Here is a 24,995-nt window from a genome sequence, read left to right as displayed (position 1 = left end):
ACTACCCTACCTACCATGCCTCCATTCATGCCTACCTGGCTACCCAGCCTGCACTACCCTACCTGCCCTACCTCCATTCATACCCTACCTACCCTACATGCACTACCCTACCTGCCCTCCATTCATACCTACCTAGCCTACCCAACCTGCACTGCCCTACGTACTCTTCCTCCATTCCATACCTATCTGCCCTACCCTACCCACCCTGCCCCTACCCACCTGCCCTACCCACCTGCCCTGCCTGCCTTCCCTCCCTACCTGCCCTGCCCTGCTCTGCCCTGCCCTGCCCTGCCTGCCCTGCCCTGCCCTGCCCTGCTCTGCTCTGCCCTGCCTGCCCCTGCCTACCCTGCTCTGCCCTGCCTGCCCTGCCCTGCCTGCCCTGCCCTGCCTACCCTTCCCTGCCTGCCTGCCTACCAGCCTGCCTGCCTACCTAACCTACCTACCCTACATACAGTACCCACCCTACCTCCATTCATACCTACCCTACCTACCCTACATACCTACCCTACCTCCATTCATACCTACCTAACTCCATTCATACCTACCCTACCTACTCTACCTCCATTCATACCTACCCTACCTACTCTACCTCCATTCATACCTACCTAACTACCCAACCTACCCTACCTCCATTCATACCTACCTAGCTACCCTACCTACACTACCTCCATTCATGCCTGCCTGGCTGCCCTACCTGCATGCTCTGCCTCCATTCATACCTGCCTGGCTACCCAACCTGCCCTACCTCCATTCATGCCTGCCTGCCCTGCCTGCCTGCCCTGCCTGCCTGCCTGCCTGCCCTGCTCTGCCCTGCCTGCCCTGCTCTGCCCTGCCTACTGCCCTGCTCTGCCCTGCCTGCACTGCCTGCCCGGCCCTTCCTCCATTCATGCCTGCCTGCCCTGCCTGCCTGCCCTGCTCTGCCCTGCCCCCTGCTCTGCCCTGCTCTAGCCCTGCTCTGCCCTGCCTGCCCTGCCTGCCTGCCCTGCCTGCCCCTCCTGCCTGCCTGCCCTGCCCTGCCTGCCTGCCCTGCTCTGCCCTGCCTGCCCTGCCTGCCCTGCCTGCCCTGCTCCACCCCTGCTCTGCCCTGCCTGCCCTGCCTGCCCTTCCTGCCTCCCTGCCCTGCCCTATCTGCCTGCCCTGCCTGCCCTGCCTGCCCTTCCTGCCCTGCCCTGCCTGCCTGCCCTGCCTGCCCTGCCTGCCCTGCCCTGCCTGCCCTGCCTGCCTCCATTCATGCCTGCCCTGCCTGCCTGCCCCCACCCTACCTGCCCACCCTGCCTCCATTCATGCCTGCCTGCCCTGCCTGCACTGCCCTGCCCTGCCCCTGCCTGCCTTCCCCCATTCATACATGCCTATCTGCCCTACACAGCCCTACCCCTGCCCAGCCTGCCCTGCTCTAACCTGCCCTGCCCTACCCTGCAGCCTGCCTACCTACCTAACTACCCTACTACCTACCTACCCTACCCTACCTACAGTGCCTACCCTATCCTACCCTACCCTGCCTGCCTACCTACCAACCAGCCTGCCTGCCCACCTGCCCAGCCTGCCCTGCTCTAACCTGCCCAGCCTGCCCTGCCCTGCCCTGCCCTGCCTGCCTGCCTGCATGCCTGCCCACCTGCCCAGCCTGCCCTACTCTAACCTGCCCAACCTGCCCTACCCTCCCAACCTGCCCAGCCCTGCCCTGCCCAACTCCCAGCCCTACCTACATGCCCTACCTAGCCTACCCAGCCTGCCCTACTGCCTACCTGCCCAGCCTGCCCTGCCCTCCCAACCCTGCCTACATGCCCTGCCTACCCACCTGCCCAGCCTGCCCTGCCCTGCCCTGCCCAGCCTAGCCCTACCCTCCCCTACCCTGCCCACCTACCCCTACCCAACCTCACCTACCCTGCTACCCTAGCCCTGCCCTCCCAACCTACCCTACCTAACCTACCCTACCTAGCCAACCTGCCTACCCTAACCTACCCAACCTACCTACCTCCCAGCCTGCCTACCCTCCCCACCTGCTACCTAACCTACCCTACCTGCCCAACCCTACCTACTGCTCTACCTACCTAGCCTGCCCTACCCTCCCCTGCCCTACCTACCTACCCTACCTAACCTACCCTGCCCTGCCCTCTGCCCTGCCCACCTGCCCTGCCCTGCCCTGCCCTACCTGCCCCTACCTGCCCTGCCTGCATGCCTGCCCTAGCCTGCCCTGCCCTACCCTGCCCAGCCCTGCCTACATGCCCTGCCCTAACCTACCCAGCCTGCCCTGCCCTCCCCTGACCCTGCCTACATGCCCTGCCCTAACCTGCCCTGCCCTCCCAGCCCTGCCTGCATGCCCTGCCATACCCTGCCCTAACCCCTGCCCCTGACCCTGCCTGCATGCCCCTACCTGCCCTGCCCTGCCTGACCCTGCCTGCACCCTGCCTGCCCCCTGCCCATGCCCTGCCTGCCCTGCCTAGCCTGCCCTGCCCATCCCAGCCCTGCCTGCATGCCCTGCCTGCCTGCCCTGCCCTGCCCCTGCCCTGCCCATGCCCTGCCTGCCTGCCCTGCCCCCTGCCCTGCCCTGCCCCTGCCCTCCTGACCCTGCCTGCCCTGCCCCTGCCCTGCCCTGCCCTGCATGCCCTGCGCCCTCCCAGCCCTGCCTGCATGCCCTGCCCCTGCCCTGCCCATCTGACCCTGCCTGCATGCCCTGCCCAGCCTGCCCTGCCCTCCCAGCCCTGCCCTACCCAGCCCTGCCCTGCCCTCCTGCCCTGCCCTGACCCTGCCAACCCTGCCTGCCCCTACCTAGCCTGCCTGCCCTCCCAGCCCTGCCTACATGCCCTGCCCTAGCCTGCCCTGCCTCCCAGCCCTGCCTGCATGCCCTGCCCTGCCCAGCCTACCTGCCCTCCCAGCCCTGCCACATCCCACCCTGCCTGCCCTGCCCTGCCCTGACCTGCCCTGCCCTCCCAGCCCTGCCTGCATGCCCTGCCCTGAACCTGCCCTGCCCTCCCAGCCCTGCCTGCATGCCCTGCCCCTGCCTGCCTACCCTCCCAACCCTACCTACATACCCTACCCTAACCTACCCTACCCTCCCAACCCTACCTACATACCCTACCCTAACCTGCCCTGCCCTCCCCACCCCTGCCTGCTGCCCTGCCTAACCTGCCCTGCCCTCCCCAGCCCTGCCTGCATCCCTGCCCAGCCTGCCTGCCCTCCCAGCCCTGCCTGGCCCTGCCCTGCCCTGCCCCCTGCCCAGCCCTGCCTGCATGCCCACTGCCCTGCCCCTGCCCATCTGACCCTGCCTACATGCCCTGCCTAACCTGCCCTACCCTCCCAGCCCTACCTGCATGCCCTGCCCCTAACCTGCCCTGCCCTCCCACCCTGCCTGCATGCCCTACCCAGCCTGCCCTGCCCTCCCTGCCCTGCCTCATGCCCTGCCCCTGCCTGCCCTGCCCCCCTGCCCTCCCTGCCTGCATGCCCTGCCCTGCCTGCACCCTGCCCTCCCACCCTGCCTACATGCCCTGCCCTGGCCTGTGACCTGCCCTACCCTCCCAGCCTGCCTGCATGCCCTGCCCTGGCCTGCCCTACCCTCCCCCCTGCATGCCACCTGCCCTGCTACCCAGCCTACCCTGCCCAACCCTGCCTACATGCCCCCAGCCCTAACCTGCATGCCCAGCCTGGCCTGCCCTGCCTCCCACCCCTGCCTGCATACCCTGCCTAGCCTGCCCAGCCTGCCCTGCCCTCCCAGCCCTGCCTGCATGCCCTGCCTGCCCTGCCTGCCCAGCCTACCCTCCCTCAGCCCTGCCTGCATGCCCTGCTCCAGCCTGCCCTACCCTGCCCCTGCCCTGCCCTCCCTGCCCTGCTCCAGCATGCCCCTGCCTGGCCCTGCCTCTGACCCTGCCCTGCCTACCCTGCCCTGCCTGCCCTACCCTCCCTGCCCTAACCTGCCAACCTGCCTACCCTCCCACCCCTGCCTGCCTGCCTGCCTCCCCCAACCCTGCCTACCCCTGGCCTGACCCTGCCCAGCCTGCCCTACCTAACCTGCCCAGCCTCTGACCTACCCTCCCCATACCTGCCTACCCTGCCCAGCCCTGCCCTGCCCTCCCAGCCTGCCCTGTGCTACTGCCCTGCCCAGCCTGCCCTGCCCCCAGCCTACCTGCCTGCCATCTGCCCTGCCCATGCATGCCCTGCCCTGGCCTGCCCTGCCTGCCCTGCCCATCTGACCCTGCCTACATGCAGCCCTGCCTACCTGCCCCAGCCTGCCCTGCAGCCTGCCCTGCCTGCCCTCCCAGCCCTGCCTACATGCCCTACCCTGCCCAGCCTGCCTGACCTCCCAGCCCTGCCCCTGGCCCCTGCCTGCATGCCTGCCCCCTGCCCTGCCCTGCCTGCCCTCCCCAGCCCTGCCCTGCCCTGCCTGCCCTGCCCTGCCTGCCCTGCCTGCCTGCCCAGCCCTGCCTGCCTGACCCTGCCTGCCCTCCTGCCCTGCCCATGCCCCTGCCCTGCCCTGCCTCATGCCCTGCCTGCCTGCCCTGCCCTGCCCTGCCCTGCCTGCCCTGCCCCTACCCTGCCTGCCCTGCCTACCCCTACCTGCCCTGCCTGCCCTCATCTACCCTGCCCTCCCCCTCTGCCTGCCCACCCTGCCCCTCTGACCCTGCCTACCCTGCCCTGGCCTGCCTGCCCTCCCATCTGACCCTGCCTGCATGCCCACACCTGCCCTGGCCTCCCAGCCCTGCCTGCCCTCCCAGCCCTGCCTGCCCTGCCCTCCCAGCCCTGCCTGCCCTGCCTACTGCCTGCATGCCCCTGCCCTGCCTGCACCCTGCCTGCCCTGCCCATCTGACCCTGCCTGCATGCCCTGCCCTGGCCTGCCCTGCCTGCCCTGCCCTCCCAGCCCCTGCCTGCACCCTGCCCTGCCTGCCCTGCCCCTGCCTGCCCTGCCTGCAGCCCTGCCTGCCCACACCCTGCCCTGCCCTGCCCTCCCAGCCTGCCCTACCTGCCCTGCCCAACCTGACCCTGCCTGCCCTGCCCTCCCCAGCCCTGCCTGCCTGCCCTGCCTCCCAGCCCTGCCTGCCCTGCCTAGCCCTGCCAACCCTGCCCTGCCTGCCTACATGCCCTACCCTACCTACCCTCCCTACCTGCCCTCCCAACCCTGCCCATGCCCTGCCCTAACTGCCTGCCCAGCCTACCCCCTGCCCTGCCCTGCCTGCCTGCCTGCCCTGCCCTCCCAGCCTGCCTGCCCCTCTGACCCTGCCTCCCAGCCCTGCCCTGCCCCTGCCCTGCCTCCCCGGCCCTGCCTGCCCTGCCCAACCCACCTGCCTGCCCTGCCCAGCCTACCTGCCTAGCCTGCCTACCCCTGCCTGCCTGCCTGCCTGCAGCCTGCCTGCCCTGCCTGCCTGCCTACCCTCCCAGCCCTACCCTGCCCTGCCTGCCCTGCCTGCCCCTGCCTGCCTGCCTGCCTGCCACCTGCCCTGCCTGCCCTGCCCTGCCTACCCTGCCTGCCTGCCCTGCCCTACCCCTGCCCCCTGCCTGCCCTGCCCTGCCCTGCCTCCTGCCCTGCCCTGCCTAACCTGCCCTGCCCTGCCCTGCCCAGCCCTGCCTAACATACCCTGCCCTGCACCCTGCCTGCCCTCCCAGCCCTACCTGCATGCCCTGCCTGCCTGCCCTGCCCCCTGCCCCCTGACCCTGCCTACATGCCCTGCCTGACCTGCCCTGCCCTGCCCTGCCCTCTGACCCTGCCTGCATGCCCTGCCTGCCTGCCCTGCCTGCCCTGACCCTGCCTGCAGCCCTAACCTGGCCCTGCCCTGCCTAACCCACTGCCCTGAGCCCTGCCTGCATGCCCTGCCTAACCTGCCTACCCTGCCCTCCCAGTGACCCCAGCCCTACCTGCCCCTACCCTACCTACCCTGCCAGCTCCCCTGCCCTACCCTCCCTACCCTAACCTACCTACCCTACCCCTACCCTCCCAACCCTGCCCACATGCCCTGCCTACCCTGCCCTGCTGCCCTGCCCTCCCAGCCCTGCCTGCCCTGCCCTGCCCAGCCCCTGCCCTCCCAGCCTACCCTGCCTGCCCTGCCCTGCCTACCCTGCCCTGCCTGCCCAACCCTGCCTGCATGCCCTGCCTGCCCTGCCCTACCCTGCCCCAGCCTAACCTACCCAGCCCCCTGCCCATCTGCCCCTGCCTGCCTGCCCTGCCCTCCCCTGCCCTGCCTGCCCTGCCCTGCCTGCATACCCTGCCCTGCCCTGCCCTGCCCTCCCAGCCCTGCCTGCATGCCCTGCCCTAACCTACCCTGCCACTCCCTACCCTCCCAGCCCCTGCCTACCTGCCCAACCCTACCCTGCCCTACCCTCCCTGCCTGCCCCCTGCCTAGCCTGCCTACCTGCCCTGCCCAGCCCTGCCTGCACCCCTGCTCATGCCCTGCCTGCCCTCCCCTGCCCTGAGCCTGCCCTGCCTCCCGGCCCTGCCTGGCCTGCCCTGCCCTGCCCTGCCCCTGCCCTGGCCTGCCCTGCCCTGCCTAACCTGCCCTGCCTGCCCTGCCTCCCTGCCCTGCCCTGCCCTGCCCTGCCCTGCCCTGCCCCTGCCCTGCCCTGCCCCTGCCTCCTGCCCTACCTGCCCATGCCCCTACCTGCATGCCCTGCCCTGCCTGCCTGCCCTGCCCTAGCCTGCCCTACCCCTGCCTGCCCTGCCCTGCCCTGCCTGCCACCTGCCCTGCCCTGCCTGGCCTGCCCTGCCCTGCCCACCCTGCCTAGCCCTGCCCTGCCCTGCCTGCCCTGCCCCCTGCCCTGCCCCTGCCCTGCCTGCCTGCCTGCCTGCCCTGCCTGCCCTGCCCTGCCCTGCCCTGCCCTGCCTGCCCTGCCCTGCCTGCCCTGCCCTGCCTGCCCTGCCCTGCCCCTGCCCTGCCCTGCCTGCCTGCCCTGCCCCTGCCTGCCTGGCCTGCCCTGCCCTGCCCTGCCCTGCCTGACCTGCCCTGCCTGAGCCTGCCCTGCCCTGCCCTGCCCTGCCCTAACCTGCCCCTGCCCTGCCTGCCCTGCTGCCCCCTGCCCTGCCCTGCCTACCTGCCTAACCTGCCCTGCCCTGCCCCTGGCCTGCCCCTGCCCTGCTGCCCTGCCCCTGCCCCTGCCTGCCTGCCCCTGCCTGCCTGCCCTGCCCTGCCTGCCCTGCCCTGCCCTGCCTGCCCTGCCCTGCCCCTGCCCTGCCTGCCCTGCCTGCCTGCCTGCCCTGCCCTGCCCTGCCACTGCCCTGCCTGCCCTGCCTGCCTGCCTGCCCTGCCTAATGCCTGCCCCTGCCCTGCCCTACCCCTGCCTACCCTGCCCTACCCTACCCTAACCTACCCTACCCTACCCTACCCTACCCCTGCCCCTACCCTGCCCCTGCCTAACCTACCCTTCCCCATATGCATTCAACCATCACAGCAAACAGCTAACAGCAGCTTCTCTCTGACATCCTCTGATTTCCTGTTTCCGGTTCCCTGCTTCCCTGGCCTACGCTGATTCGGTGTGCGAGTTCATTAGCGTGCGTGCGAAGATGTCGTTCCCCATACCCTAAAAACATTCCCAAACCCAGAAACCGTGGATTGATGGCAGCATTCAACCATCACAGCAAACAGAAACGCGAACCACTGCTTTTAATCAGGGCATTTCCTGTCTGGTAATATGTCGAATAAACAATGCAGCTATTTCGGTGTGCTATTAAACAAGCTAGCGTCAGTACAGAGACAAAGTGGAATCTCAATTCAATGGCTCAGACACAAAAATGTGGCAGGGTCTACAGTGGATTGACGGACTACATTAGAAGAAACCCAGCCCAGTCACGGACCAGGATGTCTTGCTCCCAGGCAGACTAAATCACTTTTTGCCAGCTTTGAACAATGCAGCTGCCACTGACCTGACCTGCAACGAAAACATGCGGTCTCTCTAAACTGCAGCCGAGGTGAGTAAGACATTTAAACGTGTTAACCCAATTCAAGGCTGCAGGCCCAGAGGCATCCCCAGCCCTACCCTCAGAGCATGCGCAGACCAGCTGGCCACAGTGTTTTACGGACATGGATTCAATTGCCTCCCTATACCAGTCTGCTGTTCCCCATGCTTCAAAGGGGCCACCATTGTTCCTGTTCCCAAGCTAAGGTAAACTGCCTAAACGACTACCGCCCCGAGGTGTAAGCACACTTCCGTCATCATGAAGTGCTTTGAGAATAGTCAAGGACCATATCACCTCCCAGACCTGCCCTACCTGACACCCAGACCCACTGGCCAATTTGCTTACGGCCCAAATAGGTCCTGCGATGCCCTCAACCACACTGCTGCCCTAACCCACCTGGACAGAGGGCCACCTATTGAAATGCTGTTCCCAAGACTAAGGTGCTCGGCATTCAATACCCTGTACCCTCCAAGCTCCTCATCAAGCTCCCTGACCCTGGGTCTCCTGCCTGCCCTGCCCTGCAGCTGCCCTAGCCCCACAGACTTCCTGCAATCCCGCCCACAGCCTGGTGAGGGACCCTGGCAACAACCTCTGTGAGACTGCCTGTGATCATCTGACTACTGCCCCACAGGGTGCGTTCTGAGCCCTCTCCTGCCCTCCCTGTTCACCCACGCTGCGTGCCCCTGCCCTGCCCTGCACTGCCTCAACTGGACCATCATCAAGTTTTGCGGACCTGCCCTGCTTACAGTGGTGAAGCGATTACCAACAACATCTCCTGCCCGCCTGCCTACTGCCCTGCCCTGCCCTGGCCCTCGGAGCCCTGGTGTCAGGCCTGCCCTGCCCTGCACTCAACCCTCCCAACCTGCCCTGCCCTGGAGATGATTGCCTAGACTTCAGGGATGCAGAGGAACACCCCCTATCCACATCCTGATGGATCAGTAGTGGAGAGAGGTGAGCCCTCCTGAGTGCCCTGCCTGCCTGTTCCTCGGCCCTACACTGCCGTCACAGACAAGCCCTGAATTGCCTGCATGCCAGCCCCTGAAGAGGGCAGCACTGCCTGCCTGCCTGCCCTGCCCAGCCCTGGAGAGCCTGCCTGCCCTAAGTTGCCCTGCCCTGCCCTGCCCTGCCCTGCCTATTACTCACACTGCCAGCCTGCCCTGCAAGCCCTGCCCTTCCCTGCCTGACCCTGAAGAAATTCGGATGCACCTGCCCTGCCCTGCACTGAGAGCATGCCTGGCGGGCCCTGTATGCCCTGCCTGGTACCTGCCCTGCTCCGCCCTCAACCGTGCCCTGCCCTCTCCAGGGTAGTGAGGTCTGCCCTCACCTGCAAACTACCTGCCCTCCAGGACACCTGCACCACCCGATGTGCAGGAAGGCCATAAAGATCATCAAGGACATGCAACCACCCAAACCACTGCCTGTTCACCCCTGCTATCATCAGAAGGCGAGGTCAGTACAGGTGCATCAAAGCCCTGGGACCGAGAGACTGAAAAACTGCTTCTATCTCAAGGCCATCAGACTGTTAAACAGCCACTAACATTGAGTGGCTGCTGCCAGCCATTGACACTGCCCAACTGCCACTTTAAAAATTGATGTGCCCTGCCCTGCAGTAGTTTTGGAATTGTTAGTTAGATTACTTGTTGGTTATCACCCTGCTCCTACCCTAACTAGAAGCACAATGCATTTCAACCATCACAGCAAACAGCTAACAGCAGCTTCTCTCTGACATCACTAAAATTTGATTTGATTTGATTTGTCTAGGAGCATAAATATAATTAACATGCACAGTGAGGAAGAGGGGGCGGGACTACTTCAGCCTCTCGGCCAATCACGATATGACGGCATGCAGGAACAGTACACCAATCACCAGGAGGAGGAGGAGGAATGGCAAGACGTAAGTCAGACGGACGGACAGAATCTCTTCTCTCCTTTCCTCCCTCTAGACAGACAGACATCCCTCTCTCCTCCCCTCCCTCTAGACAGACAGACATCCCTCTCTCCTTTCCTCCCTCTAGACAGACAGACATCCCTCTCTCCTTTCCTCCCTCTAGACAGACAGACATCCCTCTCTCCTTTCCTCCCTCTAGACAGACAGACATCCCTCTCTCCTTTCCTCCCTCTAGACAGACAGACATCCCTCTCTCCTCTCCTCATCCACTCTCCTTTCATCCCTCTCTCCTCTCTCCTCTCCTCATCCACTCTCATTTCATCCCTCTCTCCTCTCCTCTTCCCACTCTCCTCTCATCCCTCTCTCCTCCCTTTCCTCCCTCTCAGACAGACATCCCTCTCTCCTCTCCTCTCTCCTCTCCTCTCTCCCTCTCTCTCTCCCTCTCCTCTCCACTCTCTTCCTCTCCTCTCCCTCTCTCTCCTCATCCACTCTCCTCTCATCCCTCTCTCCTCACCCACTCTCCTCTCTCCACTCCTCTTCCCGCTCCCCTCTCATCCCTCTCTCCTCTCCTCCCCTCTCCTCTCATCCCTCGCTCCTCTCCTCCCCTCTCCTCTCATCCCTCGCTCCTCTCTCCTCACCCACTCTCCCCTCTCCTCTCCTCCCCTCTCTCCTCTCTCCTCTCCTCTCATCCCTCTCCCCTCTCTCCTCATCCCTCTCTCCTCTCTCCTCCCCTCCCTCTAGACAGACAGACAGACATCCCTCTCTCCTCTCATCCCTCTCTCCCTCTCTCCTCTCTCCTCTCATCCCTCTCCCCTCTCCCTCTCCTCTCATCATCCCTCTCTCCTCCTCCTCCCCTCCTCTCCACAACAGACTCTCTCCTCTCATCCCTCTCTCTCATCCCTCTCCCTCTCCTCATCCACTCTCCTCTCATCCCTCCCTCTCTCTCCTCTCTCCCTCCCACTCTTCCTCTCTCCTCTCCCCTCCTCTCTCTCTCTCATCCCCCTCTCCACTCTCCTCTCCATCCTCTTCCCGCTCCCTCTCATCCCTCTCTCCCTCTCTCCCTCTCCTCTCATCCCTCTCCCCTCTCCTCATCCACTCTCCTCTCATCCCTCTCTCCTCACCCACTCTCCTCTCTCCACTCCTCTTCCCGCTCCCCTCTCATCCCTCTCTCCTCTCTCCTCCCCTCTCCTCTCATCCCTCTCTCCTCTCTCCTCACCCACTCTCCCCTCTCCTCTCCTCCCCTCTCTTCTCTCTCCTCTCCTCTCATCCCTCTCCCCTCTCTCCTCATCCCTCTCTCCTCTCTCCTCCCCTCCCTCTAGACAGACAGACAGACATCCCTCTCTCCTCTCATCCCTCTCTCCTCTCTCCTCTCTCCTCTCATCCCTCTCCCTATCCACTCTCCTCTCATCCCTCTCTCCTCACTCACTCTCCTCTCTCCACTCCTCTTCCCGCTCTCCTCTCATCCCTCTCCCCTCTCCTCATCCACTCTCCTCTCATCCCTCTCTCCTCACCCACTCTCCTCTCTCCACTCCTCTTCCCACTCTCCTTTCATCCCTCTCTCTCTCCTCTCCTCCCCTCTCCTCTCATCCCTCTCTCCTCTCTCCTCCCCTCCCTCTAGACAGACATACAGACATCCCTCTCTCCTCATCCCTCTCTCCTCTCTCCTCCCCTCTCTCTCCTCCCCTCTCCTCTCTCCTCTCTCCTCCCCTCTCCTCTCATCCCCCTCTCCTCTCTCCTCCCCTCTCCTCTCATCCCCCTCTCCTCTCTCCTCCCCTCCCTCTAGACAGACAGACAGACATCCCTCTCTCCTCATCCCTCTCTCCTCTCTCCTCCCCTCCCTCTAGGACCTAGCCCGGTGGAAGAGTCGTCGCCGCAGTGCTTCTCAGGATCTGATCAGGAAGGAGGAGGAGAGGAAGCGAATGGAGAGGATGATGAAGGAGGAGGAGGGAGGCCACACCCAGAAGAAGAAGAACATCAAGACGTACAGAGAGATCGTAGAGGACAAGTACGGAGAGAGGAAGGAGGAGAAGGAGAGGGAGGGAAAGAGAGGAGGAGGAGGAGGAGGATGAGGAGGGAGGAGGAGGAGGGAGGGAAAGAGAGGAGGAGGACGAGAGGAAGAGAGGCGAGGGGAGTAGGCGGGGGGTGGGAAAGAGAGGAGAGAGAGGATGAGGAGGAGTGGGAGAGGAAGGAGGAAGAGAGGGAGGAGGGGAGGGAGGGAGGGATTAGAGGAAAGGGGAGGGAGGGGAGGGAGAGGAGAAGAGACGGGGAGGGAGGAGGGGGAGGGAGAGGAGAAGAGAGGGGGAGAGGAAGGAGGAGAGGGAGGGGATTAGAGGAGAGGGGAGAAGGGTGAGGAGAGGGGAGGGAGAGGAGAAGAGAGGGGAGGAGAGGGGGAGGGAGGGGGGGAGGGAAGAGGGGGAGGGAGAGGAGAAGAGAGGGGGTGGGGAGGGAGGTGGGGAGGGTGAGGAGAAGAGACGGGGAGAGGAAGGAGGAGAGGGGAGAAGGGGGATTAGAGGAGAGGGGAGAAGGGGGAGGAGGGGGAGGGAAGAGGGGGGAGGGAGAGGAGAAGAGAGGGGAGGGAGAGGAGAAGAGAGGGGGAGAGGAAGGAGGAGAGGGAGGGGGATTAGAGGAGAGGGGAGAAGGGGGAGGAGAAGAGAGGGGAAGGAGGAGAGGAGAAGAGAGGGAGAGGGGAAGGAGGAGAGGGGACCTAAATCTTTCTCACTCCTTGTCTCACCAGCTTCTAATACAGGTCTGTCTTGTAAAATAGTTGTATCTCAATGTGACTAAAGGTTAAAGGTTAATACAGGTTCAGTAAAAATGGAATAAACTCTACCCCCCCCCTCTTTCACTACAGAGAGCGTAGGGAGGCGGAGCTATGTGATGCGTACAGGAGGGCGGGCTCTAAAGCGGAAGCTGCCATGGTTCTCCAGCGTTACGTTCTCCGCTTCACCATCAGTGATTCAACGCTGGACAGTCTGCAGCTACCTAGAACCATTACTACTGACCAGAACCCTGAGTCTAGAACACCTGCTACCAACCAGAACCCTGAGTTTAGAACCACTACTACCAACCAGAACCCTGAGTCTAGAACACCTGCTACCAACCAGAACCCTGAGTCTAGAACCATCACTACCAACCAGAACCCTGAGTCTAGAACCACTACTACCAACCAGAACCCTGAGTCTAGAACACCTGCTACCAACCAGAACCCTGAGTTTAGAACCACTACTACCAACCAAAACCCTGAGTCTAGAACACCTGCTACCAACCAGAACCCTGAGTCTAGAACCATCACTACCAACCAGAACCCTGAGTCTAGAACCATCACTACTGACCAGAACCCTGAGTCTAGAACCATTACTACCAACCAGAACCCTGAGTCTAGAACCATTACTACCAACCAGAACCCTGAGTCTAGAACCATCACTACTGACCAGAACCCTGAGTCTAGAACCATTTCTACTGACCAGAACCCTAACCCTATAACCAGTATTAATAACCAGAACTCTGAGTCTAGAACCATTACTACTGACCAGAATCTTGAGTCTAGAACCATTAGTTCTGACCAGAACCCTAAGTCTAGAACCATTACCTCTGACCAGAACCCTGAGTCTAGAACCATTACTGCTGACCGGAACTCTGAGTCTAGAACCATTACTACTGACCAGAACCCTAACCCTAGAACCATTATTACTAACCAGAACCCTGAGTCTAGAACCATTACTGCTGACCAGAACCCTGAGTCTAGAACCATTAGTACTGACCAGAACCCTGAGTCTAGAAGCATAATTACTAACCAGAACCCTGAGTCTAGAACCATTACTGCTGACCAGAACCCTGAGTCTAGAACCATTAGTACTGACCAGAACCCTGAGTCTAGAAGCATAATTACTAACCAGAACCCTGAGTCTAGAACCATTACTGCTGACCACAACCCTGACTCTGACCCTGACAACCGAGAACGAGCTGGAAACGGACTAGAGGCCCTGCAGACTGACACAAAGCAAGAGCCCCGAGTCCCCCCCCAAAAACATATCTCTGTCACACACACCCAACACACACAGCTCCAAACCCAAAACACCCAAGACACACAGCTCCAAACCCAAAACACCCAACACACCCACACACAAAACCACTCCACACAAGGTCAGCACACACTCCCCCCTCCCATCTCCCCCCCCTCGCGGCCCCTCCCTCTCCTAACAGCCAAGCCCTACTGCCAGCCACCACAGACACAGCCTGGACACAAGCCTGTTAAGGTAAGTGCAGGTAGGGATAGGGGTTAGGGGATAGGGGTTAGGAGTTAGGGGATAGGGGTTAGGGGTTAGGGGTTAGGGGATAGGGTTTAGGGGTTAAGCGTAATTCAGAGTCCACAGACACAGACGCAGTAGTCCGGCGTCCCATTGTGACATAGAGACCACCGTCCGCGGGGGAAGCACAGCCCAAACAGACACCTCTATTCATTTCAATGTGTTGACACTGACAAAATGCTTGAGCCGCTTTAGGGGCTAGGAGAATTCACACTTTATCAGCCAGTACCCCATTTTTTTATCTATTGATACCCCGAATCACCCCAAATCTAATGATACCTCACACCACCCCAAATCTAATGATACCCCACACCACCCCAAATCTAATAATACCCCACCCCAAATCTAATGATACCTCACACCACCCCAAATCTAATGATACCTCACACCACCCCAAATCTAATGATACCTCACACCACCCCAAATCTAATGATACCCCACACCACCCCAAATCTAATGATACCTCACACCACCCCAAATCTAATGATACCTCACACCACCCCAAATCAAATGATACCCCACACCACCCCAAATCTAATGATACCCCACACCACCCCAAATCTAATGATACCCCACACCACCCCAAATCTAATGATACCCCACACCACCCCAAATCTAATGATACCTCACACCACCCCAAATCTAATGATACCCCAAATCTAATGATACCCCACACCACCCCAAATCTAATGATACCCCACACCACCCCAAATCTAATGATACCTCACACCACCCCAAATCTAATGATACCCACACCCAAATCTAATGATACCCCACACCACCCCAAATCTAATGATACCCCACACCACCCCAAATCTAATGATACCCCACACCACCCCAAATCTAATGATACCCCACACCACCCCACCCCCCAAATCTAATGATACCCCACACCACCCCAAATCTAATGATACCTCACACCACCCCAAATAATGATACCCCACACCACCCCAAATCTAATGATACCCCACCCCAAATCTAATGATACCTCACCCCCCCAAATCTAATGATACCCCACACCACCCCAAATCTAATGATACCCCACACCACCCCAAATCTAATGATACCCACACCACCCCAAATCTAATGATACCCCACACCACCCCAAATCTAATGATACCACCCCAAATCTAATGATACCCCACACCACCCCAAATCTAATGATACCCCACACCACCCCAAATCTAATGATACCCCACACCACCCCAAATCTAATGATACCTCACACCACCCCAAATCTAATGATACCTCACACCACCCCAAATCTAATGATACCTCACTAATGACACCCCAAATCTAATGATACCCCACACCACCCCAAATCTAATGATACCTCACACCACCCCAAATCTAATGATACCTCACACCACCCCAAATCTAATGATACCTCACACCACCCCAAATCTAATGATACCCCCAAATCTAATGATACCCCACACCACCCCAAATCTAATGATACCTCACACCACCCCAAATCTAATGATACCCCCACACCACCCCAAATCTAATGATACCCCACACCACCCCAAATCTAATGATACCCACACCACCCCAAATCTAATGATACCCCACACCACCCCAAATCTAATGATACCCCACACCACCCCAAATCTAATGATACCTCACACCACCCCAAATCTAATGATACCCCACACCACCCCAAATCTAATGATACCCACACCACCCCAAATCTAATGATACCCACACCACCCCAAATCTAATGATACCCCACACCACCCCCAAATCTAATGATACCCCACACCACCCCAAATCTAATGATACCTCACACCACCCCAAATCTAATGATACCCCACACCACCCCAAATCTAATGATACCCCACACCACCCCAAATCTAATGATACCCACAAATCTACCCCAAAATCTAATGATACCCACACCACCCCAAATCTAATGATACCTCACACCACCCCAAATCTAATGATACCCCACACCACCCCAAATCTAATGATACCCCACACCACCACCCCAAATCTAATGATACCCACACCACCCCAAATCTAATGATACCCCACACCACCCCAAATCTAATGATACCCCACACCACCCCAAATCTAATGATACCCACACCACCCCAAATCTAATGATACCCCACACCACCCCAAATCTAATGATACCCCACACCACCCCAAATCTAATGATACCCACACCACCCCAAATCTAATGATACCCCACACCACCCCAAATCTAATGATACCCCACACCACCCCAAATCTAATGATACCCCACACCACCCCAAATCTAATGATACCCCACACCACCCCAAATCTAATGATACCCCACACCACCCCAAATCTAATGATACCCCACACCACCCCAAATCTAATGATACCCCACACCACCCCAAATCTAATGATACCCCACACCACCCCAAATCTAATGATACCCCACACCACCCCAAATCTAATGATACCCCAACCACCCCAAATCTAATGATACCCCACACCACCCCAAATCTAATGATACCCCACACCACCCCAAATCTAATGATAATGACCACCCCAAATCTAATGATACCCCACACCACCCCAAATCTAATGATACCCCACACCACCCCAAATCTAATGATACCCCACACCACCCCAAATCTAATGATACCCCACACCACCCACAAATCTAATGATACCCCACACCCCACTAATGATACCCAAATCTAATGATACCCCACACCACCCCAAATCTAATGATACCCCACCCACCCCAAATCTAATGATACCCCACACCACCCCAAATCTAATGATACCCCACACCACCCCAAATCTAATGATACCCCACACCACCCCAAATCTAATGATACCCCACCACCCCAAATCTAATGATACCCCACACCACCCCAAATCTAATGATACCCCACACCACCCCAAATCTAATGATACCCCACACCCCAAATCCCCAAATCTAATGATACCCCACACCACCCCAAATCTAATGATACCCCACACCACCCCAAATCTAATGATACCCCACACCACCCCAAATCTAATGATACCCCACACCACCCCAAATCTAATGATACCCCACACCACCCCAAATCTAATGATACCCCACACCACCCCAAATCTAATGATACCCCAAATCTAATGATACCCCACACCACCCCAAATCTAATGATACCCCACCCCACCCCCAAATCTAATGATACCCCACACCACCCCAAATCTAATGATACCCACACCACCCCAAATCTAATGATACCCCACACCACCCCAAATCTAATGATACCCCACCACCCCAAATCTAATGATACCCCACACCACCCCAAATCTAATGATACCCAAAAATCTAATGATACCCCACACCACCCCAAATCTAATGATACCCCACACCACCCCAAATCTAATGATACCCCACACCACCCCAAATCTAATGATACCTCACACCACCCCAAATCTAATGATACCCCACACCACCCCAAATCTAATGATACCCCACACCACCCCAAATCTAATGATACCCACACCCCAAATCTAATGATACCCCACACCACCCCAAATCTAATGATACCCCAAAAATCTAATGATACCCCACACCACCCCAAATCTAATGATACCCCACACCACCCCAAATCTAATCTAATACCCCACACCACCCCAAATCTAATGATACCCCACACCACCCCAAATCTAATGATACCCCACCACCCCAAATCTAATGATACCTCACACCACCCCAAATCTAATGATACCCCACACCTAAAATCTAATGATACCCCACACCACCCCAAATCTAATGATACCCCACACCACCCCAAATCTAATGATACCCCACACCACCCCAAATCTAATGATACCCCACACCACCCCAAATCTAATGATACCCCACACCACCCCAAATCTAATGATACCCCACACCACCCCAAATCTAATGATACCCCACACCACCCCAAATCTAATGATACCCCACCACCCCAAATCTAATGATACCTCACACCACCCCAAATCTAATGATACCTCACACCACCCCAAATCTAATGATACCCCACACCACCCCAAATCTAATGATACCCCACACCACCCCAAATCTAATGATACCTCACACCAAATCTAATGATACCCCCCACCCCAAATCTAATGATACCACCACCCCAAATCTACCACCCCAAATCTAATGATACCCCACACCACCCCAAATCTAATGATACCCCACACCACCCCAAATCTAATGATACCCCACCACCCCAAATCTAATGATACCCCACACCACCCCAAATCTAAATCTAATGATACCCCACACCACCCCAAATCTAATGATACCCCACACCACCCCAAATCTAATGATACCCCACACACCACCCCAAATCTAATGATACCCCACCACCCCAAATCTAATGATACCCCACACCACCCCAAATCTAATGATACCCCACACCACCCCAAATCTAATGATACCCCACACCACCCCAAATCTAATGATACCCCACCCACCCCAAATCTAATGATACCACACCACCCCAAATCTAATGATACCCCACACACCCCAAATCTAATGATACCCCACCACCCCAAATCTAATGATACCCCACACCACCCCAAATCTAATGATACCTCACACCACCCCAAATCTAATGATACCCCACACCACCCCAAATCTAATGATACCCCACACCACCCCAAATCTAATGATACCCCACACCACCCCAAATCTAATGATACCCACACCACCCCAAATCTAATGATACCCCACACCACCCCAAATCAAATCTAATGATACCCCACACCACCCCAAATCTAATGATACCTAAATCTAATGATACCCCACCACCAAATCTAATGATACCCAAATCCCAAATCTAATGATACCCCACACCACCCCAAATCTAATGATACCCCACACCACCCCAAATCTAATGATACCCCACACCACCCCAAATCTAATGATACCCCACACCACCCCAAATCTAATGATACCCCACACCACCCCAAATCTAATGATACCCACACCACCCCAAATCTAATGATACCCCACACCACCCCAAATCTAATGATACCCCACACCACCCCAAATCTAATGATACCCCACACCACCCCAAATCTAATGATACCCCACACCACCCCAAATCTAATGATACCCCACCCCCCCAAATCTAATGATACCCCACACCACCCCAAATCTAATGATACCCCAAATCACCACCCCCCAAATCTAATGATACCCCACACCACCCCAAATCTAATGATACCCCAAAATCTAATGATACCCACACCACCCCAAATCTAATGATACCCCAAATCTAATGATACCCCACACCACCCCAAATCTAATGATACCCCACAATCTAATGATACCCCACCACCCCAAATCTAATGATACCCAACCCCAAATCTAATGATACCCCACACCACCCCAAATCTAATGATACCCCAAATCACCCCACCCCCAAATCTAATGATACCTCACACCACCCCAAATCTAATGATACCCCAAATCTAATGATACCCCACACCACCCCAAATCTAATGATACCCCACACCACCCCAAATCTAATGATACCCCACCCCAAATCTAATGATACCCCACACCACCCCAAATCTAATGATACCCCACACCACCCCAAATCTAATGATACCCCACACCACCCCAAATCTAATGATACCCCACACCACCCCAAATCTAATGATACCTCACACCACCCCAAATCTAATGATACCCCCACCCCAAATCTAATGATACCCCACACCACCCCAAGGGGATCTAATGATACCCCACACCACCCCAAATCTAATGATACCCCACCACCCCAAATCTAATGATACCCCACACCACCCCAAATCTAATAATACCAACCCCAAATCTAATGATACCCCACACCACCCCAAATCTAATGATACCCCACCCACCCCAAATCTAATGATACCACACCACCCCAAATCTAATGATACCCTAATGATACCCCACACCACCCCAAATCTAATGATACCTCACACCACCCCAAATCTAATGATACCCCACACCACCCCAAATCTAATGATACCCCACACCACCCCAAATCTAATGATACCCCACACCACCCCAAATCTAATGATACCCCACACCACCCCAAATCTAATGATACCCCACACCACCCCAAATCTAATGATACCTCACACCACCCCAAATCTAATGATACCCCACACCACCCCAAATCTAATGATACCCCACACCACCCCAAATCTAATGATACCCACACCACCCCAAATCTAATGATACCCACCACCCCAAATCTAATGATACCCCACACCACCCCAAATCTAATGATACCCCACACCACCCCAAATCTAATGATACCCCACACCACCCCAAATCTAATGATACCCACACCACCCCAAATCTAATGATACCCCACACCACCCCAAATCTAATGATACCCACACACCCCAAATCTAATGATACCTCACACCACCCCAAATCTAATGATACCCCACACCACCCCAAATCTAATGATACCCCACACCACCCCAAATCTAATGATACCCACACCACCCCAAATCTAATGATACCCCAAATCCACCCCACCACCCAAATCTAATGATACCCACACCACCCCAAATCTAATGATACCCCACACCACCCCAAATCTAATGATACCCACCCAAATCTAATGATACCACCCCAAATCTAATGATACCCCACACCACCCCAAATCTAATGATACCCCACACCACCCCAAATCTAATGATACCCACACCACCCCAAATCTAATGATACCTCACCCACCCCAAATCTAATGATACCCCACACCACCCCAAATCTAATGATACCCCACACCACCCCAAATCTAATGATACCCCACACCACCCCAAATCTAATGATACCCCACACCCAAATCTAATGATACCTCACCCAAATCTAATGATACCCCACACCACCCCAAATCTAATGATACCCCACACCACCCCAAATCTAATGATACCCCACCCACCCCAAATCTAATGATACCCCACACCACCCCAAATCTAATGATACCCCACACCACCCCAAATCTAATGATACCCCACACCACCCCAAATCTAATGATACCCCACACCACCCCAAATCTAATGATACCTCACACCACCCCAAATCTAATGATACCCCACACCACCCCAAATCTAATGATACCCCACACCACCCCAAATCTAATGATACCTCACACCACCCCAAATCTAATGATACCCCACACCACCCCAAATCTAATGATACCCCACACCACCCCAAATCTAATGATACCCCACACCACCCCAAATCTAATGATACCCCACACCACCCCAAATCTAATGATACCACCCCCCAAATCTAATGATACCCCACCACCCCAAATCTAATGATACCCACACCACCCCAAATCTAATGATACCCACACCACCCCAAATCTAATGATACCCCACAAATCTAATGATACCTCACCCACCCCAAATCTAATGACCCCACCCCCCAAATCTAATGATACCCCACACCACCCCAAATCTAATGATACCCACCACCCCAAATCTAATGATACCACACCACCCCAAATCTAATGATACCCCACACCACCCCAAATCTAATGATACCCCAACCACCCCAAATCTAATGATACCCCACACCACCCCAAATCTAATGATACCCCACACCACCCCAAATCTAATGATACCCCACACCACCCCCACCCCAAATCTAATGATACCCCACACCACCCCAAATCTAATGATACCCCACACCACCCCAAATCTAATGATACCCTCACCCACCCCAAATCTAATGATACCCACACCACCCCAAATCTAATGATACCCCACCCACCCCAAATCTAATGATACCCACACCACCCCAAATCTAATGATACCCCACACCACTAATGATACCCACCACCCCAAATCTAATGATACCCCACACCACCCCAAATCTAATGATACCCCACACCACCCCAAATCTAATGATACCCCACACCACCCCAAATCTAATGATACCCCACACCACCCCAAATCTAATGATACCCCACCCCAAATCTAATAATACCCCAAATCTAATGATACCCCACACCACCCCAAATCTAATGACACCCCAAACCACCCCAAATCTAATGATACCTCACACCACCCCAAATCTAATGATACCCCACACCACCCCAAATCTAATGATACCCCACACCACCCCAAATCTAATGATACCCCACACCACCCCAAATCTAATGATACCTCACACCACCCCAAATCTAATGATACCCCACACCACCCCAAATCTAATGATACCCCACACCACCCCAAATCTAATGATACCCCACACCACCCCAAATCTAATGATACCTCACACCACCCCAAATCTAATGATACCCCACACCACCCCAAATCTAATGATACCCCACACCACCCCAAATCTAATGATACCCCACACCACCCCAAATCTAATGATACCTCACACCACCCCAAACTAATGATACCCCACACCACCCCAAATCTAATGATACCCCACACCACCCCAAATCTAATGATACCCCACACCACCCCAAATCTAATGATACCCCACACCACCCCAAATCTAATGATACCCCACACCACCCCAAATCTAATGATACCCACCACCCCAAATCTAATGATACCCACACCAAAATCTAATGATACCCCACACCACCCCAAATCTAATGATACCCCACACCACCCCAAATCTAATGATACCTCACACCACCCCAAATCTAATGATACCCCACACCACCCCAAATCTAATGATACCCCACACCACCCCAAATCTAATGATACCCCACACCACCCCAAATCTAATGATACCCACACCCCACCCCAAAAATCTAATGATACCCAAATCTAATGATACCCCACACCACCCCAAATCTAATGATACCCCACCCCAAATCTAATGATACCCACACCCCCCAATCTAATGATACCCCACACCACCCCAAATCTAATGATACCCCACACCCCCCAAATCTAATGATACCTCACACCACCCCAAATCTAATGATACCCCACACCACCCCAAATCTAATGATACCTCACACCACCCCAAATCTAATGATACCTCCACCACCCCAAATCTAATGATACCCCACACCACCCCAAATCTAATGATACCATCTAATGATACCCCAAACCCCAAATCTAATGATACCCCACACCACCCCAAATCTAATGATACCCCACACCACCCCAAATCTAATGATACCTCACACCACCCCAAATCTAATGATACCCACACCACCCCAAATCCCCCAAATCTAATGATACCCCACACCACCCCAAATCTAATGATACCCCACACCACCCCAAATCTAATGATACCCCACCCACCCCAAATCTAATGATACCCACACCACCCCAAATCTAATGATACCCCACACCACCCCAAATCTAATGATACCCCACACCACCCCAAATCTAATGATACCCCACACCACCCCAAATCTAATGATACCCCACAAATCTACCCCAAATCTAATGATACCCCACACCACCCCAAATCTAATGATACCCACACCACCCCAAATCTAATGATACCCCACACCACCCCAAATCTAATGATACCCCACACCACCCCCAAATCTAATGATACCCCACACCACCCCAAATCTAATGATACCCCACACCACCCCAAATCTAATGATACCCCACCCACCCCAAATCTAATGATACCCCACACACCCCAAATCTCTAATGATACCCCACACCACCCCAAATCTAATGATACCCCACACCACCCCAAATCTAATGATACCCCACACCACCCCAAATCTAATGATACCCCACACCACCCCAAATCTAATGATACCTCACACCACCCCAAATCTAATGATACCCCTACACCACCCCAAATCTAATGATACCCCACACCACCCCAAATCTAATGATACCTCACACACCACCCCAAATCTAATGATACCCCACACCACCCCAAATCTAATGATACCCCAAACCCCAAATCTAATGATACCCCACACCACCCCAAATCTAATGATACCTCACACCACCCCAAATCTAATGATACCCACACCACCCCAAATCTAATGATACCCCAAACCCCAAATCTAATGATACCCCACACCACCCCAAATCTAATGATACCCCACACCACCCCAAATCTAATGATACCTCACACCACCCCAAATCTAATGATACCCCACCCCAAATCTAATGATACCTCACACCACCCCAAATCTAATGATACCCCACACCACCCCAAATCTAATGATACCTCACACCACCCCAAATCTAATGACACCCCACACCACCCCAAATCTAATAATACCCCAAATCTAATGATACCTCACACCAACCCAGATCTATTGATACCCCACACCACCCCAAATCTAATGATACCTCACACCACCCCAAATCTAATGATACCTCACACCACCCCAAATCTAATGATACCCCACACCACCCCAAATCTAATGATACCTCACACCAACCCAGATCTATTGATACCCCACACCACCCCAAATCTAATGACACCTCACACCACCCCAAATCTAATGATACCTCACACCACCCCAAATCTAATGACACCCCACACCACCCCAAATCTAATAATACCCCAAATCTAATGATACCTCACACCACCCCAAATCTAATGATACCTCACACCACCCCAAATCTAATGACACCCCACACCACCCCAAATCTAATAATACCCCAAACCTAAATGATACCTCACACCACCCAAATCTAATGATACCCACACCACCCCAAATCTAATGATACCCCACACCACCCCAAATCTAATGATACCCCAAACCACCCCAAATCTAATGATACCCCACACCACCCCAAATCTAATGATACCCACACACCCCAAATCTAATGATACCCCACACCACCCCAAATCTAATGATACCCCACCCCAAATCTAATGATACCCCACACCACCCCAAATCTAATGATACCCACACCACCCCAAATCTAATGATACCTCACACCACCCCAAATCTAATGATACCCCACACCCCAAATCCCCCACACC

The 24,995-nt window shown here is 56.0% G+C and overlaps 1 protein-coding gene across 1 annotated transcript in view; it reads left to right on the top strand.

Annotated features, from left to right (window-relative positions):
- The window catches only part of LOC115123490 (daf-12-interacting protein 1-like), a 118,999-nt gene that overhangs the window by 50,939 nt on the left and 43,065 nt on the right, over window positions 1–24,995 (top strand). The window contains exons 8-10 of the mRNA XM_065015940.1: window positions 9,635–9,767; window positions 11,606–11,766; window positions 12,613–14,017. Coding sequence (XP_064872012.1) covers window positions 9,635–9,767; window positions 11,606–11,766; window positions 12,613–14,017 — 1,699 coding nt within the window. The remainder of the gene's footprint in view (window positions 1–9,634; window positions 9,768–11,605; window positions 11,767–12,612; window positions 14,018–24,995) is intronic.

Source organism: Oncorhynchus nerka, unplaced genomic scaffold (genome assembly GCF_034236695.1).
Source record: "Oncorhynchus nerka isolate Pitt River unplaced genomic scaffold, Oner_Uvic_2.0 unplaced_scaffold_1203, whole genome shotgun sequence".
NCBI lineage: Eukaryota > Metazoa > Chordata > Actinopteri > Salmoniformes > Salmonidae > Oncorhynchus > Oncorhynchus nerka.
This window is presented reverse-complemented; position numbering and strand designations above follow the sequence as displayed.